Genomic DNA, 27,393 nt, shown 5'->3' with positions numbered 1-27,393 from the left:
ATTCAAAGTCATAAGGAACATGGGAGCTGTGAATAGATGTACCTTTATGCAGAGATGATACCTCGTATTTCTAGTTCTGTAGGTGGAAATATTTAGCATGAAATAAATGTAGTTAAGATGATTTTCTCTAATTCACAATAGATCATGTATATATTAAATCATTTTGTTTTCTCTTTCTAGTTGATCCTGATTTTCTAAAATCATTTTTATTAATCCGTGAATCTTGTAAAGCATATGGTGCTACCCCAAGCCGATATATGACCTTTTTACGTGTGTATTCTGCCATCAGTAGCACCAAGAAAAACGAACTATTAAAAAGACAAAGTCATTTGCAGGTACAATATTGGTAATCTCCAATTATTTTACTTATCTCTGGGGTACAAGGATTATGTATATTACAAACCGTTGCCTGTGGCATGTATTTGGTGTAAATGAGTACTGTATTACATGCCTTAAAACAGTTTCACCTACCCGTATTGCTCATAGGTATACTAACGGTTTTGTAATTTTTATTTAGATTCAGTAATTGTGTTTTTTCTCTACTGGATGGTATTTATGTGCTTTTGATAGTTTATGGTGATCTTTAAAAGCTTCTTTAAAATCAAAGTGTTTTTAGAAATTCAGAAATGTCTATTATTAATTAAAACATAATATCTGAGATTAAGCTTTATAATAACCTTTAAAATTAAAATTATACCTTATAAAATATTACTTTTATCTATGTCAGTACATTCTGAACAGTTGTCTTTCTCCATTTCTGCAACTACAGAGCTTCAACTTAAATGTGGCATTAAAATGCCAGCCTTGGAAGTTGTCTGAGAGCATTTCCTCTCCAAAGTCGTAGTCTCATAAAGTAGGATCCGTCCTAATTGACAAAGTTATCTTTATCCCTCTTTCATTCAGAGCAAGCCACTAACTGTACATGCTTTGGGAAGGTCATTTTCTTGATTTAGTTCTCTGGGGTGCTTTGGGTAAATTATGCAGACTTGTTGACCTGCAACTTAATTGGGTGAGTTAGATAAAGAACCAGCATGATGCTGTCCTCTCTGTTGGGTGCTCGGTAAATATTGGTTATATTGCTTTTTGCCATTACTATCTCCCGAAATCTTCTCATTTGTTAGGTGACAAAAACCCAACTCATATTTTAGAAGAGGGGGAATATTTCTGTGTTCATTTCTTGGATTACTCACGGGTAGTGGGATGGGGTGCAGTAATGGCCAGCCCAGGGTCAGATGTCCACCCAAGAGTAGGCCTTGAGTCGTTTTACGTAGTCAGGGAGACTGAGAAGTGGAAAAGCTTTGCTGAGTTTTTCCTTGCTTTCTGTTTTCTTTCTCACAGAATTCAGTGGGTAAAAATCCTGGTCTTGAAGCTCCCAAGTATGTGTTGATCTCTTCGGCTTTACTGTGACAGTTTTAAAGTCTGTTTTTCTTTTATGTCTCTGTGGAGTCTTGTACCACACCTTAATGGGTATATGGTTGAATAAGTCATTATAATTAGCAGCAAGGAGCTACCCAAGTCCACTTGCAAGCGTTTGATGTGTACACAGTTAGGTTTTTCCTTGATTCTTTCTTTCTTGAAGATTTCCTTGATTCTTTCTTAAAGATACCCCATTGTATATATATCCCACATCTTCTTTATCCATTCATCAGGATAAAGAGTATAAAATTCCTTTTTTTTTAAATGTTAGTTAATTTTATTGGTACAGGCTGGTGTGTCTAAACTGAATGAAGCTAAAGCTCTTGTGGACGAGCTGAACAGAAAAGCTGGAGAACAAAGTGTGTTACTTAAAACTAAGCAAGACAAAGCAGATGCTGCTCTCCAAGAGATCACAGTGTCAATGCAGGTAATGTTTCGAGGGAGCATGAAAATGCAGACCGTAGGGAGACCACATCTGCCTGATTATTACTGTGAAAACTTAGATTTTTACTTATGTGGATTTGAAAAATATTGCTTGTCTGTGCTGAGTCAGGCTGATGGTATTAAGTACTAGAGCTTTTGTGGAAAAGCATAGTATTTTCCCATGTTATTTTAAAATCATAGCTATATTCTTCTCAGTTCACCATATACTAATATATCTAAACCCTGTAAATATATAACATTTTACGTTGGTATAGATTTGTAAGCGATTTTATTTGTTTACCCTCTGCTAGTTAAGTTGATATTTCCTTTTATTTTTTAAAAAATTATCTCCTTCTGGCTTCAAGGTTTTTTTTCTCCTGCCTTAATAAAGGCAGAATATTAATTCTCAAGATTTACAAAATAAGTCTTTATTCATTTTACTTATACTTTCATGATATTTTAATATTTTGATTCTGTCCACTTTTTGCCATTGCCTTCTTGCCTTTGTCAAACCTTTCAGAGGAGACGTCTTTGACGTTCTTGTCCGCGCAGGCGCTGTGTCCGTGTGCCCTCCCAGGCTGCTCTGTGCTGACCCCCGCCACATCCATCTCCCTCGTCCTTCAGCCCTACTCTCTCATTTGAGCTTCAGACCCAAATCCCCAATAATCTGCTAGACATGCCTTCTGAGAAGTCTCTCAGCTTTATGGCTGGGTCATATTCCAGGGTGTATGTGTATTCTATCCCACATCTTCTTTATCAGTGCGCACTTGGGCTTCTTCCATAATTTGGCGATTGTAGATAATGCTGCTGTACACATTGGGGTGCATGTGCCCCTTCGAATTAGTGTTTTTATATCCTTTGGGTTAAATACCCAGTAGTGCGATTGCTGGGTCATGTGGTAGCTCTATTTTCAATGTGGTTCTCAACCACATTCTAATCATAGTCTAATCTGTCGATGGACATCTGGGCTCTTTCCACAGTTTGGCTATTGTGGACATTGCTGCTATAAGCATCAGGGTGCACGGACCCCTTCGGATCCCTACATTTGTGTCTTTGGGGTAAATACCCAGTAGTTCAATTGCTGGATCCTAGGGTAGCTCTATTTTCAACTGTTTGAGGAACCTCCATACTGTTTTCCAGAGTGGCTGCACCAGGTTGCATTCCCACCAACAGTGTAGGAGGGTTCCCGTTTCTCCACATCCCCGCCAACATCTGTTGTTTCTTGCGTTGTTGACAGTATAGCTAATTGTTCAAGACAGAACTTATAAATTATATTAGACATATGTTCTCTCAGTCCCTACCTTTCATGAATCACTAAGTTCTGTAAGTTTACCTTCTTGATTAAATCTCATATGTTTCTCCATCTTCATGTTGGTGACTATTAACCTTACTGCAAGTCTAATGCCTCTTTTAATTAAAATTAACTTCAAAATTTAATAGACTAATGTATAAATCTCAATAAAAGGAACTGGCACAAAAACTCATAAAATAATAAGGTTGGACGAATTATGATTTAAAGACTTACTATTGAGGGGCGCCTGGGTGGCTCATTTGGTTGAGCATCTGCCTTCGGCTCAGGTCATGATCTCAGGGTCCTTGGATCGAGCCCCGCATCCGGCTCCCTGCTCAGTGGGGAGTCTGCTTCTTCCTCTCCCTCTGCCTGTCGCTCCCCCTGCTCATGCTCTCTCTCTTGCTTGCTCTCTAACTAAATAAAGAAAATACTAAAAAAAAAAAAAAAAAAAGACTTACTATTGAGCTATAGTGATCAAGGCAGTGTGGTACTGGTGTAGTGATAATCAAACAGATCATTGGAACATTATGAAGTTCAGAAATAAACTAACACGTGCATAGTTAATTGGTTTTATACAAAATGCCAATTAAATGGGGAAAGGATGGTCTTTTTAAAAAATGGTATTTAAATATCCATGTAGAGAAAAATAAACAAGACCTCTACCTTAAACTTGTACAAAAATTAACTGAATATGGGTCATAGATCTAAACGTACAGCATAAAATTATAAAACTTTGGAAGAAAACAGGAGAAAATGTTAATGATGTTGGGTGAGATAAAGATTTTTTTAGATGTGATACCAAAATAGAAAAAGAAGAAAAATTGATGAAATTGGACCCTATCGAAATTAAAAACTTTTCCTCTGTGAAATACGTTCTGAAGAAAATTAAAGAGCAAATCACAGACTGGGAGAAATTATTTACAGAACATAAATCTGCTAAATGACTTGTATCCAGAATATACAGAAACCATTAGAACACAATAATAAAACAAAAAGTCTAATTTAAAAATGAGGAAAAAATCTGAAGGTGCCCTGCATGGTAGAAGACATAGGAAGGGCCAGTAAATGCACAGAGAGATGCTCAGCATGATTAGTCATCAAGAAATGTAATCCCCTTGTTTCCAGACATTTTCTTCCAACTTCTGTTGTCGTGACCGAAACACTCCCAAGTTCTGTTAAGTCTGATCCTTTGCAGGTGATCTTTTTCTTTTTTCCTCTCTTGAGACTTTGTGGAAGTCATTGTTCTGAAGGTGACACCATCTGCCTTGGCTTTAGGTCTCCTTTCGTTCCCTGTGTTGGACACCGTGTGGACTCTGCCCCAGGACACTTCTCTCCGCGGTCCCGGGAAGTGTCCTTACGGCGTGTGGCCGTACTCCCCTCCCTCCATGTCTCCGTCTTCCCTTCCTGGGATGCTTGTTACTTGGACTGTGGGCTTCCCCGACTGCTTCCCTAATTCTCTTAGGTTTTCTCACCTTTTTCCTTCTCTTTTTGCTCTACTTCCTTTAAAAATTCTTCATTTTCTAATTCGCCTCTTGAGCTTTTCATTCCTGCTCTGATGTTATCTCTCAGGAGATTCTTTAGCCTGTAAATCCTTCCTTTTGGCAGCGTCCCCATTTTTTTTTTTTTTTTATTTTTTTTTTATTTTTTAAATTTTATTTATTTATTTGTCAGAGAGAGAGAGAAAGCACAAGCAGGGGGAGCAGCAGACAGAGGGAGAAGCAGGCTTCCCACCGAGCAGGGAGCCCGATGCGGGGCTCAATCCCAGGACCCTGGGATCATGACCTGCGCCAAAGGCAGACGCTTAACCCACTGAGCCACCCAGGCGCCCGCCCCCGCCTTTTTTAAAGATTTTATTTATTTATTAGAGAGAGAGAGATAGCAAGGGCAGGAACACAAGCAGGGGAAGTGGGAGAGGGAGAAGCAGGCTTCCTGCCGAGCAGGGAGCCCGATGTGGGGCTCGATCTCAGGACCCTGGGATCAAGACCTGCGCCAAAGGCAGACGCTTAACCCACTGAGCCACCCAGGCGCCCCTGCAGCATCCCTTTTTATTGGTCTCTTTCACTGTTGCCTCATCTCCACTTAGCCCTCGGAGGGTACTTTATGAAATCTTCTGTTTCCCACTATATTTTCTTATGTACTTTTTCATACTTGGTTGTTTTATTCTTATTCACAAAAGAAGCTTTCTTTGTGAGTTTGGTCATCTTCATTGGAAATCTGAGTGTGGGTAGGGTTCTTAAGGACTGTGAGCTTCACAGGAGGATTATCTAGACTGACTCGAATGACATAATCAAGATTTCCCTTGATACGCCAAAATAATTCCATTGGCATTTGGGAAACTTTCAAAAGCAATAACATTTCCAGATATATGATGGTTATGTACACGTTCAGTGTTTCCAGGATAATTTTATTGAGTACCTGACCTGGTAAGTAATGTAATAGAAAATCAAATGTAATTTTCATACTATAAAACTTTAGCATCACTTTTTCCTCAAGGTATTTTGGAAACAAATTACTATAAAGATTTATGTAAAGCAGACAGCCATTGTTATTATTAAAAAATACCTGTCACCTCCTTACCTTTGAAGAGTAATTTGAAATATGAAACAAGTGAAGGCCGTGTGAAGGATAATGCTGTTGATGAAAGGAGACCGTTGAGCAGTATGTGTGCCCGTGTGCCATCAGGCCGGCGAGCTGCAGTCAGACTCGGACAGCTTGTGCTGTCCTGTGGTCGGCCCTCTGCAGAAGGGTTTTCTACAATGGTAGCTAGTTGTCTTGCCTATCTGAGACACAGAAGAGTCGCTGTGTATCTTGTACGCTAATAATTTTGCTTGACTATAAATAGCAGACGTTTCTGTTCATAATTTTATAACAAAGTAGAGTCTGGAGAGACAGCTAAATATCAAATTGTGTAAACTTGCAAAGCTTGCAGCTCCAGGTCTGTGACTTGAGAAAAGTACAGATTAAATACTGTAAAATCCTGGAGTAGGGCTCACTTCCAGGTGGCAGAACAACACACGTGCTGGGCCTTGGAGGGTGTTTGTGTGTGTGATGGAGCACGTGAGTTCCCTTCTGAGAAGCACACAGTTCCAGTTGCACTGACGTGTGAGGGAGCTCAGGGTGAGACTGCGGAGGAGTTGGCCGGTGCCTGAGTCTCAGCTTCGGCTCCAGATTGGAGCCACCTGGCGCGTCTTTAGATCTTTCTGCACCCTGCCTGCACCCAGATGAAGTATTTCGATATACTTGGCAACAGAACACCAGGTATTAGTTCTTAAGCTCCCTGAGTGACTAGAATGTGGTTGAGAACCACTGATGTAAGGACTCTTGAAAGATTTCTTGACAAATTTTCTCCTTCCATATGTGGGATCCTTGATACTTGCATGCATGAACAGAGAGTTCACGTGTTATTAGTAAATAATTTACTGTTCTTTGAATCTGTACTGATTTTTGTTTATATATTTACCATCATATTGTTGTATCATGATTTCAATTTTTGTCTAAAATAAAGTGTAGAAACACAAACTTCTAATACACTGTAGTCTCTAAGAGTTGTTAGTCTTTACTGTTAGAATTATAGGAGACTTTAGTTTGTTCATTTATGAGATGAGCATAGTAGTTCCAACCTCTCTGAATTATTTATTCCAAGTGTTAAATGTATATTATGATGATTTTCTAAGTTTTGCAATTCTGAGTTGCTTGGTTTTTATATAATAAGCATTTATTGCTTTGCTATTTGGAAACATTAAAACAAATAAAGCATAGAAACTTCCTGATAGTAAATACGTAGTAAATTATAACATTCATTTCCCAGGCATCTTAGAAACTTTCATGTCAATTAACATTAGGAAAACATTTAATAGAAAATGTTATTTTAGGGTGCCCGGGTGGCTCAGATGGTTAAGCGTCTGCCTTCAGCTCAGGTCATGATCCCAGGGTCCTGGGATTGAGTCCCACATCGGGCTCCCTGCTCCTTGGGAGCCTGCTTCTCCCTCTGCTTCTCTCTCTCTCTCTCCTCCTCTGTCTCTCATGAATAAATAAATAAAATCTTAAAAAAAAAAAAAGAAAATGTTATTTTAAAATAATTTATATTTTTGATATCATGCTTTAAAATATCGAGTGCATGAAAATTAATTGGAATATCATTTAAAATATTCCTCTAGGATGCTAGTGAGCAAAAGACAGAACTTGAAAGACTGAAGCACAAAATAGCAGAAGAAGTTGTTAAAATTGAAGAAAGAAAAAACAAAATTGACAATGAATTAAAGGAAGTGCAGGTAGGCTACAGTGGATGCGTTGTCTGACTACTGACTGTGTCTGGGAGTTCTAGGAGTATTAGCAAGCGTGGCTTCCAACACCATGGTCTTTATGGAAGAGATGCAGGAAGGAAGGTCGGCCGGGGGAAGGAAGGTCATCAGAAACCATCTGCGTTTCCCGTGAGCCGTGTTGTTTGAGTGTCGAGGAGAAAAATGTGTTGTAGGGAAATTAAGTCAAACTCTTAGGCTCTTTTTTTGGCCCCTCACTAGGTTATTAGCCAGCTAGTCATAGAATATAAGGAGCCTCTTGAAAATGGCAAATTGTCTCAAAACAAATGGGATTTTTTCTAAATTAGACTCCTGTAGTTATGGTGGTAAGAATTTGAAGATTTTGTATTTTGTGTGTTTCAAAGCATTTTGATATTTGAAGAGAAAGGATTTTAATAACGAGTTATTTTTAATGAAATGACAAATATTCAATAACTTCTAGAGTTATTGATTTTTACATATATATTTTTTGAAAGTAAAAATGCTCTTTGTCCTTTTAGCCTCTAGTCAATGAAGCTAAACTAGCAGTTGGAAACATTAAGCCAGAATCTCTTTCAGAAATTCGCTCACTGCGTATGCCACCTGATATCATCAGAGATATTCTTGAGGGCGTTTTAAGGTTGATGGGTATCTTTGATACATCTTGGGTGAGCATGAAAAGGTACGTTTTTTAATTTGTGAAAAATGTTATTATTTCACCAGTGAAGTACACATTGATTGATTGATTCATTTATTTAGATTTTATTTTTAAGTAATCTCTACAACCAGCATGGGGCTTGAACCCACAACCCCACGATCAAGAGTCCCATGCTGTACTGACTGAGCCAACCAGGCGCGCCTCTTTCATATTTTTAAATACTTCTTACATTGTTTCTCAAACTGTGCTTCATTAATTACCTAGTTACACATTTTGCTGTAATATTTCAAGATACTCTGTATGGGGGCGCCTGGGTGGCTCAGTCGGTTAAGCGTCTGCCTTCGGCTCAGGTCATGATCCCAGGGTCCTGGGCTCGAGCCCCGCATCGGGCTCCCTGCTCTGCGGGAAGCCTGCTTCTCCCTCTCGCACTCCCCCTAGCTTGTGTTCCCTCTCTCGCTGTCTCTCTCTCTCTCTTTGTCAAATAAATAAATAAAATCTTTAAAAAAAAAGATACTCTGTGTGATCCTATACCAAGATCTATATTTTCCTTTCTCCATAATATGTGATATAAGTATCCACAGAGAGAAAAAAAGAATGCCTAAAATCTTGAAGAACATCTCAATAAATGCCATCATTTATTTGGCCCACCCACAGTACAGAGCATTGTGTTTCCTGTGATTTACTGATGAAGAAAATAGTGTCGGTCTTCTCAGAGTCTTGCACTCTTGGCGGAGTCAGACAAGGGCCGGAGGAGCGAGGGCAGGAGCCCCATAAATAATACAAGATGCACACTGGAAGAGAAAAGGCTGGGCGTTAATGAAACACGCAGCTGCGTGGCTTCGGCTTTCACGTTCTGGTGACTGTGTTGTGGTTTGTGCCCACACTCAGATCCACACTGGGACTGGGGGTCATGGTGGAGTCCTTTCATATCCAGAGGTGGGAAGGGAGGTGCAGGTCGAGGAACACTTGGAAGTCCCTTTCTTAGAACAGAGTCAGGAAATTTTCTGACCTATCCTAGAACAGACAAGCACAGAGCAGTTCACGGAAAGGGATGTAGGTAGAATCCGAGGACTGTGATCCCTGCCCTTCACCGCTGCACATTATTGACAGGAGGCGAGGAACCGTGGGGCTTCTCTGTGGAGTTCTCCCTTGTGGTCTTTACAAAGTGACTGGCAGCACATGAGAAGCTGGGATACTTCAGGACCCTATGTTTCGTTAACTAGTGGATGAAAAGTACTGCATACAGCATTTTGTTAAATCGATGTTATTGTCAGAAGTGGCAAATTTTATTTACCCTTATTTGAAGTAATGTTTTAATTTTAGTTTCCTTGCAAAAAGAGGCGTAAGAGAAGACATAGCAACTTTTGATGCACGAAATATTCCCAAGGAAATAAGAGAGAGCGTTGAAGAACTTCTTTATAAAAATAAGGGATCTTTTGATTCAAAGGTAATTTTTAACAGCTATGCCATTGATCCCCTTCCTATGGTCTGTAATATTCTGCTTGTTAAAATGTGATGGCTTTTCATTGTCGATTATTTACACTGCCTAAAAACTAAAAGTAAAAGATAAGAGTGAGCCGTAGGGCTTGTGTGTCAGAAGCCTTGAGCGGCAGACAGGTGGGCGGGAATCCAGGCTGGGTCTGGAGAGCACAGTGTCATACGTGCAACATGTTTGCATCTTACTATCAGTCTGGCATTTCTGAACTTCCAGCCTGCCTGGTCTGCTTTTCTTCCTTCCTGTATATCTGTCATATAACAACAGAAACCTGCCTTAGGATACTTGTATCTTATTTCAGTGAACAGTTTAAATTCCATGATGCTGGTATTTTTTTTTAGATCTCTTATACAAAATGTTATGTGCATCATCTCTGATGTTGGTAACATGGTTTCAGGGTTGCTTTTATCCAATAAGGATGTGTCCCATGGACAGAAGAGAAGAACTGATGCCTGAACATCATTGTGGACAGACATATTCATTATAAATGTAGCTGATGGAGTGCTTATGTCAATTAAATATAATTTTATTAAAGATTTATGTGGCTCAAAAACATTTATTTGGAAGCAAAAGTTCAGGGTTATTTTAATGAAAATAACAATTCATGTTTTTGTTATTTAACTATCAACCAAAAACTTCATTTGAGGGGATAAATTATTAAATGCTTAAGCAATATAGACTAGGATTACCTTTGCTTTTATTTGAAATGAAGTTAGGGTGCTGGCTAACTTGTGATGGATTTTTCAGAATGCGAAGCGAGCCAGGACCGCGGCCGCCCCTCTGGCTGCGTGGGTTAGAGCAAACGTCCAGTACTCCCACGTCCTGGAGCGCCTTCAGCCTCTGGAAACTGAGCAGGCAGGATTAGAATCGTGAGTTCCGGGATATCGAATATAAAGAAGTCTAACCTTTGTTTATTTGCATCAATTTAATGACTCAGTTATTGGGGTTTATTTTTGTTATATTTCTTGTTTATACCTAAAAAGGCAGCTGACAGCATTAAAACATATAACATGAGTCAGTTAAATAAAATTAAACAGATCAAAAGAAAACACAATTAAAAGAAGTTGGAGAGCAGAACCAACTCATTTTTTCCCCCTACCATTATTATGTTGTTGGAAGGATAAATTGGTAGAAGTTCTTTTATAAGGGGTTAAGTTTTGTGAATGAGTAATATTAAGGTACAAAAAGTAGGTTTTGGAAAGTTAGGGCTTTTAAATTTGTTTTCTCCTTCTAAGTTCTAGGAAATGTGTTGTATATTTTATAACACATGGTCTGGGCAGGAAGGTGGACAATTTAACATTTACTTTTAATTGGTGGTTGTTCATAACTGGGCATTGGTTCTATGCGCAGAACGAGAAGCATGTTATGTTCTCGACTGATCTCTGTGTGACCTCATCTCTTCTTACCCTGGACAAGGAGACTGTTAGCTGCCCAGACTTCTTTTTCTCAATATACTTATGTGAAATTTTTGTGTTAATTTGCCACATATTTTTGTGTAATGAATAATGTTAAATATTTATATTATTTTGAGTATATAAGTATTTTCCACAGCTGAGACATACTGTATCTTATGGGTATACTTCCTTTCTTGTACATCTTTTTGTTTTTTCTTAATATCAATAATTTCCTCATTTTTAAAATCGATTATTTTTTTTCTGTTGACATACCACGCATTTATGCACAGCCTTAGAACAGACCCTAACCCACGTTCAGAGTCTGTGTATTTATGTATGTTCTTTCTTACTGTTACCCCTTCTGGAGCCTTCCGTCCTGTGCTCACGTGAGTCTGTCTGCCCCAGGCTGCTGCTGACAGCTGTCCTCTTCGGACTCTCCTCACCATGGTTCCAGAGACCGTCTTCATCTCTTTCTCTTTTGTTTCGGGCCCTTCTCTTTCTTAGTTTAGTCCTTCATTTTTCTAGAACACATCCTGCACATTAGAAAGGGTATATAGGATGAAAAATGTTCTGACATCTTGCCCGTCTAAAATTACCTGTATTATGCTGTTATATCCAGTCAATAATTGGCCTGGGTGTACAACACTAGGCGAGAAGTAGTTTAATCTCAGAATTTTTAAGGCTTTATTCTACTGCAGTAGTTCTCGAAGTGGGATCCCCAGGCTGGCAACATTAGCATCCCCTGGGAACTTGGGAAGAGCCCCCATTTTTGAGCTCTGTCCATGCTTTCTGAGTCAGAGATGCTGGGAGTGCCGGGGTGCGAGGCCTTGCAGTCTGTGTTTTGACAAATCCTTTAGTCAGTTTGTGCAAAGACAGATTCGCAGCAGTGGGAACCGGTCATTTGACGGCAGTCTCTCGGATGTTGTGGGTAATTTTGTGGGGAGGAGGTAAGTCTAGTCTTCTCTAGAAGAATCTTCCTACTTTCTGCCTAGGCTATGGGTGGGGGGGCTGACGGTTCTGAGCTTGACCTTCAGGATGTGTTAAGAGGATAGTCCATTCTCAGCATGGGAGGGAATCTGAGGTTGATGGATTGATTATATCAACTATTGGAAAACTTTCTGTATTCAGCTGTGTTATCTTCAGAGGACCTGTTGTCCTCAGTTCCTGAGCATTTGGAATTCTTTGGCTTTTCTTCCTGCAGCCCCTCAACTTTTGGCTTTTTGCATTCCATTATGTCACTTACCACCTTTCAAAATTTTATTAAAGTTACTCCAGTGCAGCCCTTTTCTCTTTCATTCTCTTTATCTTTGTGCATGAATATCTTTTTTTTTTTTTTTTTAATTCCCTTGGTTTCATTTGGTAGGGCTTTAGAAGGGATAGAAAGGGTTGTTTCTGCTATTGTTGATATATAAAATAGAAAAACTTTTATAAAATGGAATTATATTGTAGAAATTTGAAGAAAACTGAAGACAGAAAAAGGAAACTAGAGGAGCTTCTAAATTCTGTTGGCCAGAAAGTATCAGAACTCAAAGAGAAGTAAGTTAACTTTAAAATGTATTTTGAAAAAAAATATATTTTGGATATTTGAAAACTAATGTTTCAGTTTTGAAAATCTTATAATCGTTATTTTCACTTCCTTCAGTGATTTATCACTCTAAAATAGGGAAACATAAGAAATAATATAGAAGGTATTCCTTTTTTTAAATAGTGATTTTGGTAGGAACAAACACAGTTGAAGTCTCCCTTGTGGAGCTGTCCCTGTGTCTATTCCTGAGCACTGGGGACTTGAGCAAGAGGGAGAGAATGTAGTAGGTTCATGCCCAGAGTCCTTACATTTGGCGTCTGCATTTCCGTGTTATCCAGACTTACTTCACGTGACGTGTTCTGTAATCTGCCTGAGGCACAGGATCACATTAGAAACTATTGTGTCCTTTTAATTTTGTACCTTGAATGTTTAAAAACGTATTCCTTTATGCAATATCATACTTAAATTTCAGGACCATTTATGAATATTATTAATCATAAAACCATTCCTTAACCTCTGGCTTCATGTGATTGCTGTAGAGTATAGGGTGGAAAATATTGGTGTGGGAATCATAGCAAATGTGGGACTGTTTCCCTTTAAAAATTGTGAAAATTGGAAAGCTGGAGCATATGTGATTAAATACTGTATTATGTTATCATTTGCTTTTAGTTTTGTAAGACTCAAACTTTTCTAAATACATACCTTTTTTCAAGTGGTGTGTTCCATTTTCCATCATTTTTTTTATGGAAGAAATATAAATTACTGTACCAAGAAATAAATTCATCAGACTGAAAACTATTATTTTTTTCTCCATACAGGAAATAATGATCTTGTTTATACTTATATATGTTTACTTACAGAGAAAAAAATGAAAAAGAAGCCTCAAACCCATAAATCCAGTCATTTCAATATTTCTGAATTTTTTTGTATGTTATAGATACAGGAAAGAAACTTCATCATTTTCTTCTAGATATAATTATAGAGAAGCATGGAAAGTATTCATTGCTTTCAGTGTCCTATGCCGAGAATTGGTGCTTACTATTCAGCCAAGTGTTCGGTATTTATTGGGTGGTTCGCATATGGTAGCACACGTGTGATCTGTTGTGCTGGGCACTTTACATATGCGTCATTTTTAGTACTTCACATAAACCCAGAGGTGGGTGTTTTCATCCTGCACATTAGGAAGGTTTATTTTCCTACATTGAACAGTTAGTAAGTGACAAAGCTAGCATTAGGTCATAGATTTGTCTCACTCCATAAAGTTCCTGTTCTTTAATCACTACGCCATACTGTCAATATTGTGGAAGGATTATTTAAAAAAACCTTCAGAATTAACTTTGAATTTTAAGTAAAACAGAATGGCATTTTCCGGTTTAGAGTGATTATCAATAATGAATCAATGCTGGTTAATAGCCATTTACTTGATTCTTAATTAAGGTTTAATTGACCCTAGATTGTGAGTGACAGTCTTATTTTCTTGTACACGTACAAAGAAAAAAATAAGTATGATCTATCAGTATTTAAATTCTAACTTGACAGAATTGAGACATTTGCCATTTTAGTATAATTTATACAGAAACATTCAAGTTAGCTTGATTCAGCAAATACTTATGGCAGAACAATGTACGTAGTATGACTTGCTGGGGTGAGTAAGTGTGGGCTCTACTTCCAGGTCTCGAGCGGAGCTATTGACATGATGGGAGGTTCTGTAGTCTGCACCGTCCAGTGTGGTAGCCACTAGCCCTTGAAATGTGGATAATATGACTGAGGAATTGAATTTCAGATTTTGTTTACTTTTAGTTAATTTAAATTTAAATCGCCACTTGTGGCTGGTGGCTACCATACTGGAAAACTGAGTTTTACTCCCATGTGTAGGAGAAGATATTGGGTGCTTAGAGAGGCAATAAGATGCACTGTAAATTGCATGGAACATAGTGTCAGATGTACCCATACGTGGGTGGATTTTAGATCCTCTACTGATTACTGGTGAAACCTATAAGAGAATCTGTTTGGAAAGTGAGAATCATAACACTTATTTTGAGCTGTTGTTCTGAGGATTACATTACATGCTTTTTTGTTGCTGTTTGTTTTGTTTTTGATGCTTAGCACAATCCTGGGCATTTTATAAGTACTTACATATTTATTGAAGTACTAGGTAATCAGCTGGAATGTTACTGTTTTATTTAATAAAATAATAAATTTGTACAAGTATTTTTTAAGGAAAATTTAAAAGGATGGTTATAAATTTGGGCAAGTGGGCACATGGGGAAAGAATATATGTAATGGATTGGATATTTGAAGTGAGTTTTAAAATTTTCTTTATATTTTTGATAGGTAGGTATTTGAAGGAGTTAGAATGCTGGGGGGTGGGGTAAGGAAGGGGCTGGAAGGTATTCCAGGCACGTGGGATGTCCCGAAGCAGCAGGCTATCCAGAAGAGGACAGCATGTTTATCCTTCAGAGGTTGATGTGGGAGGCTTGAATGAGGGAAAACTGAGGAGGCGGCGGGGTCGGGGCGGGGGGGGGTGGGGGTGCGGTCAGCCCTCCCACAGGGCCCTGAACGTCACAGGGAGGAGTCTGTGCTCGAGCAGCCCTGCCTTTCACATCTGCACGCTGCTGTGTCTGCTGCGTTGGTGCTATCTTGAACGCAAATATTATCAGTATTACCGTTAACTTAGAGAAAAGCTCACTTTACTAAGGCTCATTCAGTCAAATCTTTCTGAAATCCCTTTGCCTTTAATTGCTGTTAACGTTTTTACAGATTCCAGAGCAGGACGTCAGAAGCTGCCAAACTGGAAGCTGAAGTGAGCAGAGCGCAGGAGACAATCCAAGCCGCGGAGGTCCTGATCCGTCAGCTTGATAGAGAGCACAAGCGCTGGAACACGCAGGTTGGCTGGGAGCTCGGGGGGCACGGCCATCAGAAAGAGGCTTCCTTTAAAACACAGAAAATCCACAGTGTACTGTATGTGTTACAAAAAGACAGCAGGAGGGCAGTAGCCGTGCACTTTGAGCTGGCTGAGGGTCAGTGATGTAGACGATCAGGGCCATGATGTGAGTTCATCTTCAAGCAGAATGTTTCTGTATGTGTGCATTTGAGTGCAGCCTGTTCCACCTGTAGGTTAGGAACAGGCTGCCAGGGTAGGTTACCAGGGGGACAGCAGGAACGAAAATGACTCGAGGGAAAGCGTGGCACTCTCTAGAAATCCCGTTGGACGAGGCCTTCTGCGACGACCAGCTTAGGATTTGACACTGTTGGCCGCTTACTCCTTCTAGAAATACTCTGTTATGTTGACTTTGTTAAAATGCTGTCTCTTGTTTTGTTTTATTTTTTTTCGGTTGGTTGGTGGGTTTTTCTTGAACTAGTTCGATTCCCCCCGCCTTCCCCCCTCCCCCCCAGAGAGAGAGGCAGGCTCCCTGTGGAGCGGGGAGCCCGATGCGGGACTCGATCCCAGGACCCGGGAATCACGACCTGAGCTGAAGGCAGGCACTTCACTGACTGAGCTACCCAGGCGCCCATCGCCTCTGATACGCTTTCAACAAGAACATTTTTTACTTAAAAGCATACTTCAGAACACATCGTTCTAAAAGATCTATAAAAAACTTTCCATCCAAGAAAAATAGAATACACATTTTTTAAGTACACACAGAAGAATCCCCTGTTAAATCACATAAAAAGAGACTTAACAAATATTACAAATTTAAGAAGACTGAAATTATACCAAGTATATCTTCCAACCTCAGTGGTATAAAACTAAAGATCAATAATAAAAAAGCTGGAAAATCTACAATGTAAATATTAAATATTTAATATATAAATATTAAACAACATACTACTGCACAAGCAGTAGGCCAAATAAGAAATCAAACAGCAAATCAAAATATATCTCAAAGCAAAAGAAAAAGAAAACAATATTCCAGAACCTGTGGGATATAGCAAAAGCATATGTTAGAGTGAAATTTATGCTATAAATGCTTGTATGAAGAAAAAAATTCCAAATAAACAACTTAACATCATACCACAAAGAACTAGAAAAAGAAGGAACTTAGCTGAAATTTGTACAGAAAAGAGGTAACAAAGAAAAATCAGAAATACTGAAATAGTGACCAAAATAATAATATAACATTGAAAGTAATGGCCAGTTTTTCCAAAAAAATAAACAAAATTGACAGTGCTTTAACTACATTAAGAAAAAGAGAGAAGACTGAAAGTCAAAATGAGAAACACGAGAGAAAAGAGTACAACAGATAACCACAGAAATATGTAGTGTGATAACAGATTACTATAAACAATTGTATACCAACAAATCAGATAACTTAGGAAATGCACAAGTTACCATGATTGAATCATGAATTGTGAATCCAAGAAATAGGAAATTTTCTTAGACCAGTAAGAAGAATGAAAGATGAATTAGGAATTGGGAATCTCCCAGCACAGAAAATCCCAAGACCACCTGTTTACATTGGTGAATTCTACCAAACATATAAAAGAAATAAGGTCAATCTCTATCAAAATCTTACAAATAATGGAATAGAAGGAACACATTCAGAATCATTCCGTGAGGCCAGTATTACCCTGATACCAAAGCAGTACAAAAACAATACAAGAACAAAAAAGTCTGGTTTGTCTGATGTAAATATTGCCAGTCTGACTTTGTTTTGATGTCCATTAGCATGAGAGGTGGTTCTCCATCCCCTCACTTTAAGTCTGCTGGTGTCTTTAATTGTAAAATGAGTGCCTTGTAGGCAGCACATAGATGGTTCTTACGTTTTTATCCATCCTGATACCCTCTGTCTTTTGATTACAGTGTTTAGTCCATTTACATTCAAAATAATTATTTACAGATATGTATTTATTGCACTTTTATTACTTGTTTTGTCCTTGTTTCTGGAGATTTTCTCTGATCCTTTGTCTTTGTTACTTTTGGTCTCTCCTTTCCACTCACAGAGTCCCTTTTACTATTTCTTGAGGGCTGATTTAGTGGTCATGAACTCCTTTAGTTTTATTTTTTTGGGAAACTCTTCATCTCTCCTTCTATTCTGCTCACGATTTCTCTTCAGAAATAACACGAGGTTTGTGGGAGGAGGGAACTCCCGGGAATGGCCTGATAGGTGTCAGCCAAGAATACTCTACCCAGTAAGGCTATCATTCAGAAATTCAGAGGGGGAGGACGGAGAGGACGAGGAGGTCATGGAGGAGGCTGCGGAGGAGGTAGATGAGGCTGACACGGAGGAGGAGGACGAGGCTAGGGAGGTTGAGGAGTCCGAGGAGGAGGGGGAGGAGGCTGTAGTCGCTGAGCAGGAGCAGGGGGAGGAGGAGGAGGATGTGGACAGGGAGGAGGAGGGGGAGGCTGAGGATGCTGAGAAGGAGGAGGCTGAGGAGGCTGAACAGGAGCCAAGGGCGGAGGAGAAGCCCGAGGAAGAGGAGGAGGTGGAGGGGCCTGAAGAGGCTGAGCAAGAGGAGGGGGAGGAACAGTCTGAGGAACAGGCTGTTGCGGAAGAGGCTGAGGTGGAGGAGGCTAAGGAGGAGCATGTTGGAGAGGAGGTGGCTGAGGCAGAGGAGGCTGGGGAGTGCGAGGAGCCTGAGGAGGGAGAGGAGGCTGAAGAGGGTGAGGAGGAGGCTGAGCATGAGCACCAGAGGGAAGAGGGCCGAAGGAGGAAGAGGGGCTCAGGAGGTGCAGGAGAAGCGGAAAGGGGAAGAACAGCCAGAGGGGCGGCGGGGTCCGAACCCGTCCTCGCTCGAGGCTCTAGAGGCCCTGCAGTCGGAGCTGCAGCGTGTGAAGAAACAAGCCAGCAGGTCCTACTCTGGGCTCAGGCTCAGGTGTTGTCGGAGGCGGCAGCGTCCCCTGGAACACCGCAGCGCCCTTATGCGGGGCATCCCTGGCTTCTGGGCCAAGGCTGTATCCTTGACGCTGTCATGGAGGGACCCCGATGTGGCCGGATTAGAGCAAGAGGAACCGAAGGGAGGAAGACGATGAGTATCAAAATATATCAGTTGGTGAACCCCCCGCCCGCAGACACACTCCCAGCCCCGCCGGGTGTGGTGGCCACGCTCTTACCCTGCTGATCCCGACAGCCTCGACATCCTCGTTTTGGGTGTGGGTGCCAGCTGGTGGTCTCAGGGTGCCCTTGAAGTCGCACGAGGCACTGGAAGTCCAATGGGGGAGTAGGAGCAGACGTCCAGCTCAGATTTAGGCACTAGGAGGCACAGCATGGCGTTATCTCACAAAACGAATCCAGGCAAAGCTTGGGTTCCCCTCGGCATAACAGGTCGGGCGAACGGGTGGGAGTGCCCACCTGGTCAGCCTGAGGCAGGAATGTGTGCTTGTCCGGAGATGAGCTGGTTGTTTCTGGCCGTCAGTCCAGGACGATGAGATGGGGACGGGGGCGTGGGGCGGGAGGGGTGTCTCTCAGGATGCACGGCCCGCTGTGGGGGCCAGCGGGCATTGACGCAGCCCGTGGGGAGGCAGTGCGACACGGGGGAGCAGAGGGGAAGCAGTGCCCGGCTGCTGTCCAGACTTGCTCTGTTGTTGTAGAACTTTCATCTGCAGCCCTCGGAGGGTCCTTGACTTACAGCACTTTGTGAACCACCCCCCCCACAGATGTCAGCCGTGATCAGGAAGCAAGATGAAGGCCTCCTAGGCTACATGACGGAATTGAAGGTCTGGCCCGGCAGACTGAGGCCAGGGCGGGGGACGGGAGGGGGAAGCGTGCCGAAGGGATCCACCCCGAAGACAGGACGGGGAGGTTCTGCTGGTCAGAGGTTTCACCCCCGTCTCCCCCACTCTGCCACCCGGCAGGTGGAGGAACTCAGGTTTCCCCGTGATTGCTGCAACCTCCTGCCCTTCCTTCCAAAGAACCCCTACTTCCGGAGTGAAGTCGTTGAGAAGGATTATGCCCTCAGCGCTGCTGCTAAGAGGCTGCCACCTGGATGGGCGGCCGCAGGTGCAGGAAGGTGGGTTGAACGCCATTCTTGACCCGGCGCTTTCTCCCATCCTGGTCTTCCGGCAGGGTACGGGCCGTCCCTTTCCACTCCCATCCAGTGGCACAAGGATCATGAACGGGAGGCCTACATGCAGGCACCACAACACCAGGCTTAACTTCTTCAACTGGTTCTCTGACCACAGATTTGCCGGGTCTAGCTGGATAGCTGAGGTGGGGCCCTGCGACAAACAGCGGGAAGGACCCCGCTGGGTTCGGCGGCAGCTTAGGATGGGCCTCTGAACCCTGCCCCGTTTCCCCTGCCGGATCATCATGGACGACCTGTGGCCCAACCCCTGCAGTACTACGTGAGGAAGAAGGCCCCAGGAGAGGGAACCGAGAGGAGGACAGGTGAGGTGCTCGGGGTGTGGGTGCCAAATTGTGCACCATGGTGCCCGTGGGACCTGGCTCCACCAATGGAGACACTGAGGCTCTGAGGAACTCTCCGCCGCAGGGACCCTGAGTCCAAAGGGCATCACCGTGAGACAGGAAGACTGGATAAGTGCATTGCCAAACGGCTTCTGCCTGGCGAAGCTTGAGGCAGGCGGGGCCAGGCAGCCTCCATGAGCCGAGCTGGAGAGTCAAAGCCAGCTGCACTTGTGGGAATTGCCATTCCGAGTCCATAAACCCCACCCACAGCTCTCCTAACACCGCCTTACACGTGGGCCCACCGGAGCTACCTCCCGCCACGCTTGGCACAGATGTCTGGGTATCCAGGCACCAAGGCTCACCCCGCCGCCCCGTCACCTGTCTGTGTGGGTCTGGACACCACAGTTGACCCCTTCATTTCCATAGGCAGCTCCATTCCCCCCGCCCCCAGCCGCGCCGAGTGCACTGGCCAGCGTGCACAAATTAGTTGAATACGTGGGTGGAGGAAAGGTAAGGCGATCACAGTCAGCAGCAGGGAGTGGCATGGGAGAGTGACCGCGGATCCCGCAGAGGGCCTTCAAACCCTGAAGCAACCTATGGCCCGGAGAGTGTACCCAGGTGTCTCCTCCCTTGTGCCGGTGTGTGTGTGTGTCTGTCTGCGTGTCCGTGTGTCTGTCCCTCCCAGGGAGCGTCATGAATTTGAGATGAATAGGAGGGAGCATCGCACTTGACCGAAGCCAGTCCACAAGCTTGAGGTGGAGCCGAAAGGTCTGGCCGGTCCATCTGCGCGGGAAGTAACTGAAGTCCTCTGCCGGGGCGAAACATCGGCAGATTGAGGCGCCAGGAACCCTGGAAAAATATTAAAAGGTTGAAAAACAAAGTCAAATGTCCGTGTATGTGTGTGTGGGTGAGCGTGTGTGTGCCTCTGTGTGTGTGTGTGTGTGTGTGCGCGCGCGCCCGGGGTCGCTCGCGTGCGTGCGCTCCTCTTTGAGGCAGGGGTCGGGGGATTGCCTGAGCACATCGGCCTCGTGTGGGTGTTTGACTTCTCTGCCTGGGCATCGCCAGCCCATGGAATGGCTTGGCCTGTATGTTTGCCCAGAGGGCTAGGGCACACACGCACGGGGACTGCATCCCAGGGGCCAGAGGTCCTTCCCTTGGGGTGCGGGGGCGCTGAGCAGGGAGAGGAAATGGGACCAAGGCCAGCTCCCTGGGGCTCATCTCTTCCCTGGGGAAATGAGGACGTTCAAGGAAAGGGAGCGACGAGCCGGGGCCGACCGGGTGCAGGACCCACGTTCGCTGGATGGAGATAACAGTCGTCCAGGGATGCTCCCTGGTGGGTGTCCTCAGACATCCACTGCACACGCCACGGGGGAGTTGGGGGAGAACCCAGGTTCATCACTCCGTTGAACCCAGCGCCGGTGCTCTTCATGCCTTGGAACGCGCACAGGCTCTTGCTGACACGGTTGGACTCTCAGGACCAGCCACAGTAATAGCGAGGGTGGGTCAGGGCATATGGAGGGACGGTGGGAGAGGCGACAGAGGGAGGTGGGAAGGTAGGAAGACGACATTCATTCAGGCGCCGGGCGAGGCTCTCGTTTGTGGGGAACACCGACACACACACACACACAGACACTCTCAGATGCACAAGCAGGTGCACAATCACACCCCCACACACTCATTCAGGCACTCCCACACACTGACACACACACTCACTCTCAGGCTCCCCCCACATACACACTCCTTCCGTCACTCACTGCCCCTGACAAACGCCCACTCAGTCCTCACGCAGGCACACTCTCACTCACTGACGCATCCAAAGGCTTCTTCACTCACATGTCTTGATACTCACACACTGACGCACGCACGCTTCCCCAGGATCCCTAGCCCCCTATTTCCCTAAGGCCAGGGTGCAGAGAGAGGGGAGGGACAGGGTTTGACGGTTGCTAAGTGTAAGGGCCGGGCCAACCTCGCGTGTGCTATCTGTCCCATGATGACTCTGGGGCTGATATCCCTTAGCCTTCTGTACGTAGGTCCAAGGAAAGACCCGCAGCATAGAGAGTAGGTGTCGCAAGCCGCACCTGGGAGGCGGTGAGGTGAGCCCCTGGGGTGCTCCTCCCCCAGGCAGGCATCTGCTGGCCTGGGACGCCTGGGCCTAGGGATGCTGGCAGAGGACTGAATCTGCTGCCAGCACAGTGGGGAGATGTCAGCGTTCGCCCCATGACACTCTTCTCCATCCCCAGCTAAGAGGGCTGCAGGGGCAGTAGCCCTGACCCTGATAGGATCTAGGCTTGCCCCTTAGAGAGCCGGCGGAGGCCCCTGAGGATCTAGGAGGGAGGCTTGGCTCTCTCGGGCTGCAGGGGAGATCGGTCTTCTCAGCCTCCTTTTTTATAGGATTTTATTGTTTTATTTGAGAGAGAGAATGAGAGAGAGCACAAGAGCGAAGAGGGTCAGAGGGAGAAGCAGACTCCCCGCTGAGCAGGGACCCCCCCCCCCCTGACGTGGGTCTCGATCGAGGACTCCAGGATCATGACACGAACCTAAGGCAGCGGCTTAACCAACTGAGCCACCAAAGGGCCCTTCCTTTCAGCTGCTTGGTCTGGTAATGCCGGTGTACCCGCCTGTTGGCCCCTGGCTCTGCTTGTGCGGCTCAGAAGAAAGTGTGACTTCATAATCCGCAGCGGGAGCAGGTCAGATCCCATGTTGGCGCATGGTCTGAAGGGGTCCTAGCCTGGGCCATTTCGGGGGACCGCAGGGTAGTCCTCTACGCTTGTGCCGTTCGGTAGGGACTGGCAGAGGATGTAAAGCTCGGGGGAAGAGGTGGGCACAGGGTCCCCCACTCGGAGCATCTCGCACCAGCGGTCGCGTAAAGGCGTGATGTTGGGGCACGGCCCGGAGAGAAGGGTGAGGCGAGGTTTGGGGGGGAAGCTTTGGGAGATCAGGGAGCCCCAGATGTCAGGACTCAATTGGACGCTGAGGCCTTCGGGGCCAGGGTCCCCAACAGGAAAGCAGGGTGCCGGGACAGCTTAGACAAACCCACGCAGAATTCCCGTGTGAACGCTCAGACAAGACCACGATGGCATTCTGTCTGGCAGCCTCTGCAGGGGGGGACCTTTGCAGGACGACCCAAAACAAAGCCACTAACCATGAAATATCGGTCGCTGTCACAACCTGAGGCACTTAGGCTCCAGATGTCAGCCCACAAGACCCATCAGCACCGGAGACGTGGGCGTGTTCCAAATCCTGACTGGCACACCTTGGCGAGTAATCCACAGGGGGCGCAATCTCAACGTCCGGGAAAGAGCTCAAAAGAACCCCCAAGTCTGAATGGGAACCCGGGAACACTCTCGGGGAGCTTTGTCCTCCGGCTGAACAAAACTTTCCCTGCTGCCCAGCGCTCTTCGTCTGGTCTGCCTCTTCCTTCCTCGAAGCGGCGCGGCCAAGAGCCTGGGCACTCAGAGAAGAAAACTCCTGTACCCCAGAGTGCTTTACCGCATCTACATTGCACGCACCTTCGTCGGGGCTCTCCCCACACCCAGTTGAGTGAACACCTTAGCCTGGCGGGACCCGGGTCTGTCGATACCAGGGACATGGTTGGCGAAAGGCGCCCGGGGCCTGCGCCTGGCTGTCTCTCATGAATCCACGGAAGGGCACACTCCAGCTTCCAAGATACAGGTCTGTGCGTGCTCAGCAGAGGTACGCACACGGATGCCTCCTTGGACGCATTTGCCTTTGGGGCCCCATAGGCAACGCGGAGGATTTCCATAGGCAAAACCTGCTCTGGTGTTGGTTATGGTGTACTTTAGGGGGATGCCTTATTTCAGGCTAGCAGCTTGACTTAGCGGAATCACGGACACGCCTCCTTTCGGCCGGCCGGACCCTCCTTAGCAGAGAGCCCCGGCTGCCAGCTCCATTCCACGCCCAGCCCCCCCCTCCGAGCCACGGGCTCACCCTCCCACTCCTGCACCTTCTGTCTGGTGAAAATTTTCTGAGTCATTGGTGCCGAACATGGCCTGCACGTTATACTACTTTTTTCTCTGAACATATCGAACCTATCACATACTGCCTTCTGGCCTCCATGCATCCGAAGGGGAGGCTGGCTCTTCCTCTCCCTGAGGATCCCCAGTGTGTGGTGAGTTAGTCCCACCTCTGTAGACTGCCGAGAGATGTGTCTTTGCCCAGTGACCTGGGCGTCTCTTCGGCGCGTGTCTTCCGCTAGGCGCACATAGTGCTCCTTGGATGGGCAGAGTCAGGGTTGTCGGGCAACTTCCAAACCCTGTCACGTTAGGTCTTCGTGGAACTGCTACGTGAGTAACTCTGCCCCACCTCTCTCTGACGTTCCCGAGTCGTACATGTCAGTCGTGGGCATGAGGGTTTCCCGCAGACCTCTGTGGAGCCCTTCACTTCATTTCTTTGAGGTTTAACTCTCCACCGAACCCCGCATGACCGAGTGGGATCTGTCTGAAGGTCCACGGGTGCTTTCAGATCTCCTCTTGACGTCCAAGAGGGAATGTTTGCTGTCAGCCTGTGGGCTTGGCAATGTACAGATTTCAGCCTCCGTCCAGACTCCGCCCGTCCTCGCTCCCTCTCTCCCTCCCCCGCCCACCCTGTCCCCAGGCCTGCCTCCTCCTCTGCCCTCCTCTCTCCCTCGCATCCCCACCTCTCCCTCTCTGTTCCTCTCCCTCTGTCCACCCTCCCTCTTCCTCTCCTTCTCCGCGCCGCTCCCGCTCTTCCCCCGCTCCCTGTCCGGCCCCCCGCCCCCCAGTCTTCTCGATCTCCATGATGCGTTGTTTTGGGTGCACTATTTACTCAGGACGCTCCTCTAGTGTCCTGGGCATGTATACAAGACCAAATTCAGTTTGGACTGTAGCAGTAAACCCACAGACTGGGTTGAGTCAGGGACAGTCTCAGATAATTCTGCTTCTCCCCGCCAGACGGCCGGGCGTTGTCATCCCTGCAAAGTCCCTGGTTTGCGTTGACCAGTAGAGTTTGAAACGCTGACGCCCTACCATCCAGAACCCTGCACGTCACCCCAAGCGTGTTCCTCCTGCCTCCTTCGGTTCAAAACCACCCCTCCCGTCACGGGCGGTCCGACACATTCCTCTTCTGTACCTGAGGCCCTCCCACGATACGACACCAACGCCTCATCCTTGCCGTCACCCACTGGGCCTTCCTGGCACCCAAGGCGCCCTACATCCTCCATATTCCGGTACGCCTCCCTGCAGGGACCCGCATGGAGTGCGGGAGTGTCGAGAATGGCCTTGTGGGTAGCTGAGAATGGGCAGGGTGTGCCGCCAATGCTCACTTTGCCATCCCCTCCCCGACTGGCACTCCACTCAGGGACAGACAGACCAAGGAAGAACTTGCAGCAGAGCTGGGGCAGCCAAGACAGCCACAGCTCTTCAGCAAGGCGGATTAAAGCTGTCTCCGTGGACCATTATGCTGGAGATCGGACATCCCTGGCAGTTATGGTGAGGCGGGAAGAAAGACCCAGGAAAAGGGAACGCGGAGGTCAGACAAGGAGGGAGAAAGCAAAGATGAAGGGCCAGGCAGAGGTAAGTACGGTGGGAACCAATCCTACCAGTGGCTTTGACGAAAGAACACCCCCAGAGTTACCGTTTTTTTTTTCTTGAGATTTTATTTATTCATTTTACAGAGATGAGACACAGCGAGAGAAGAAACACAAGCAGGGGGAGTGGGAGAGGGAGAAGCAAGCTCCCCGCTGAGCACGGAGCCCTATGCGGGGCTCCATCCCAGGACCCTGGGATCATGACCTGAGCCAAAGGCAGAAGCTTAAAGACTGAGCCACCCAGGCCCCCGGCGGAGTTACTCTTTAGGCTACCTGGCCCGCCCATTAGCATGCCATAGAGTCCCAATCCCGGAACTGACTGGGGCTGTGCCAGTGGTTGTGTGAGCACGGAGGTGGCCTCGGACCTTGGCTCCTTGCTCATGCCAGGCCAATGATCTGTGTGCGGTTCCTCTCTTTCTAGGAGAGGCGGGTCGTTGGGGCGGGGACGAGCCTGCGTGCTGGATCCTCCTGGGCCGCCTCCTGGCTCCCTCCCGCACCGGGCGGCGAAAGGGGTGGAAGCCTTGTGGACAGCCATGTGGCAGTGGTTGGAGCACCAGCTAATGAGTGCAGGGCTTCCCCCGGCGTGACTAAGAAGGGGCCGGGTGAGGTTCCCGGGCGGCGGGGGCCACCCTATTGAGCCGCTGGCTGTGAATTTCCCGGTGCCAGCAGCGTGTTCCCGGTGGAACGGATGAGAGTGTGAACACGAGGTTTGTGGTACGAGGGAACTCCCGGGAATGGCCTGGTAGGTGTCAGCGAAGAAAATGCCACGGTCCAGGCCCGGACGCCACCCCTGAGGAGATGAAGCAGAGGGCGGGCTCCCGGGAGGGGCGGGGCGGGGCTGGTTGCGGCCACGCCCACCGCCGTGCCGCTGGTTGGACCACGCGGGCGGCTCAGCATCCTGGGCCTGAGGGGTTGAGGGGGGTGGTAACATCCCGCCAAGGGCACATGCGTGCCGGGGGCGCCACCCCCACGCCACCCAGCCGCCACGAGTCCCCAGGCTTTTGTGCGCATGCGTCCGCCAGGCCCCCATTCTCCGGTAGGAGCCCGCCTCGAAGCGTGGGCGCCAGAGCTTCAACTGCTCGGCGGTTGCCGGCGCCGCGTGCTCGCCCCCCCAGCTCCTACCTTCCGCGGCTGTCGCGGTTGGGGTCCAAGGCCCCATGGAGAGCGAGGCGCCGTCCGGGGACGACGGGGCTGCTCCGGAATCCTTGACCAGCTTAGTCCGCGGAGGGGCCGGTGACGACTCGGGGGCCGGTGGGGAGGCAGGCGCCCGGGCCGAGGCGGGGGCGCCGCAGGCCCTAGGCTGGGGGGGCATAGTGGTAGAGGCTGCGCTGGAGGCTGAAAACCGGCAGCGCAGAGGCGAGGCCGCCCCGGGGGAGGAGTTGGTGTTGGTGGCGGAGGATATCATGGCGGTGATGGAGGTCGTGGCCGTGGAAGACGGGGAGGTGACTCAAGCAGAACAGGACGAGGAGCTGCAGGAGCTGCCGCAGGAAGAGCCAGCCGGGGCCCCGCTGGCCGCGCTGGAGGTTGTGCAGTTAGCGCTCAGCTCTCTGGATGCCCAAGCTACCAGGGCCTACGTGCGGCACAAGCTCAGGGTGAATCAGAAGCGGAGTTCTCACCTGGCTCGCCGGAGGGCCATCATCCAGTGCATCCCTGGCTTCTGGGCCCAGGCCGTATCCTTCCTCCGGCTGGTGGGGTTTGGCTGCTGTGCAGGAGCACCGGGGGGAGGGCAGCAGCAGAACCACGGCCACGGCCATGGGCGCTGAGGGGAAGGGTTCCAACCCCCTTCCCCGGGTGGGAGTGGGCCCACGGTCCCGATAATGCACAGCAGAAGGAGGCGGATCGGGGCGCGCGTGAGAACGCAGGGGCTAAGACCTGTCCAGACCGTGTGTGATCAGAAGCTGCAGGCGGAAGCTTTGGGGCTGCAGCTCTCCCAGCAGGCTTGCGGGGTTCAGGGAACACGGGTCAACAGCCTTCGACAAGTAGTGTAGCCCAAATCCCACTT

General features: G+C 46.8%; 1 protein-coding gene across 10 annotated transcripts in view; it reads left to right on the top strand.

The window, feature by feature from the left end:
- The window catches only part of LOC148161652 (testis-specific Y-encoded protein 1-like), a 37,223-nt gene that overhangs the window by 7,188 nt on the left and 2,642 nt on the right, over positions 1–27,393 (top strand). Inside the window, exons 4-16 of one of the 10 annotated variants that reach the window (XR_015767443.1) lie at positions 181–335; positions 1,706–1,843; positions 7,288–7,401; positions 7,929–8,089; positions 9,389–9,512; positions 10,308–10,429; positions 12,404–12,490; positions 15,240–15,366; positions 19,078–19,137; positions 19,276–19,430; positions 19,603–19,807; positions 20,511–25,031; positions 25,163–26,537. Coding sequence is in view for 1 of the 10 variants with exons in the window: in XM_088020684.1 (XP_087876810.1) it covers positions 26,549–27,061 (513 nt within the window). In the remaining 9 variants the exon portion in view is untranslated. Of the gene's footprint in view, positions 1–180; positions 336–1,705; positions 1,844–7,287; positions 7,402–7,928; positions 8,090–9,388; positions 9,513–10,307; positions 10,430–12,403; positions 12,491–15,239; positions 15,367–19,077; positions 19,138–19,275; positions 19,431–19,602; positions 25,032–25,162; positions 27,062–27,393 lie in introns of those variants that run through there. The other 9 variants (XR_015767439.1, XR_015767442.1, XR_015767441.1 and 6 more) reach the window with 9 other exon arrangements.

The sequence above is a fragment of the Eumetopias jubatus genome, unplaced genomic scaffold (genome assembly GCF_037043125.1).
Source record: "Eumetopias jubatus isolate StellerSeaLion01/CBP00866 unplaced genomic scaffold, mEumJub1_p1.0 scaffold_105, whole genome shotgun sequence".
In the NCBI taxonomy this organism is placed as follows: domain Eukaryota; kingdom Metazoa; phylum Chordata; class Mammalia; order Carnivora; family Otariidae; genus Eumetopias; species Eumetopias jubatus.
Note: the sequence above shows the minus strand (reverse complement) of the source record. Positions and strands in the feature narration are given on the sequence as shown.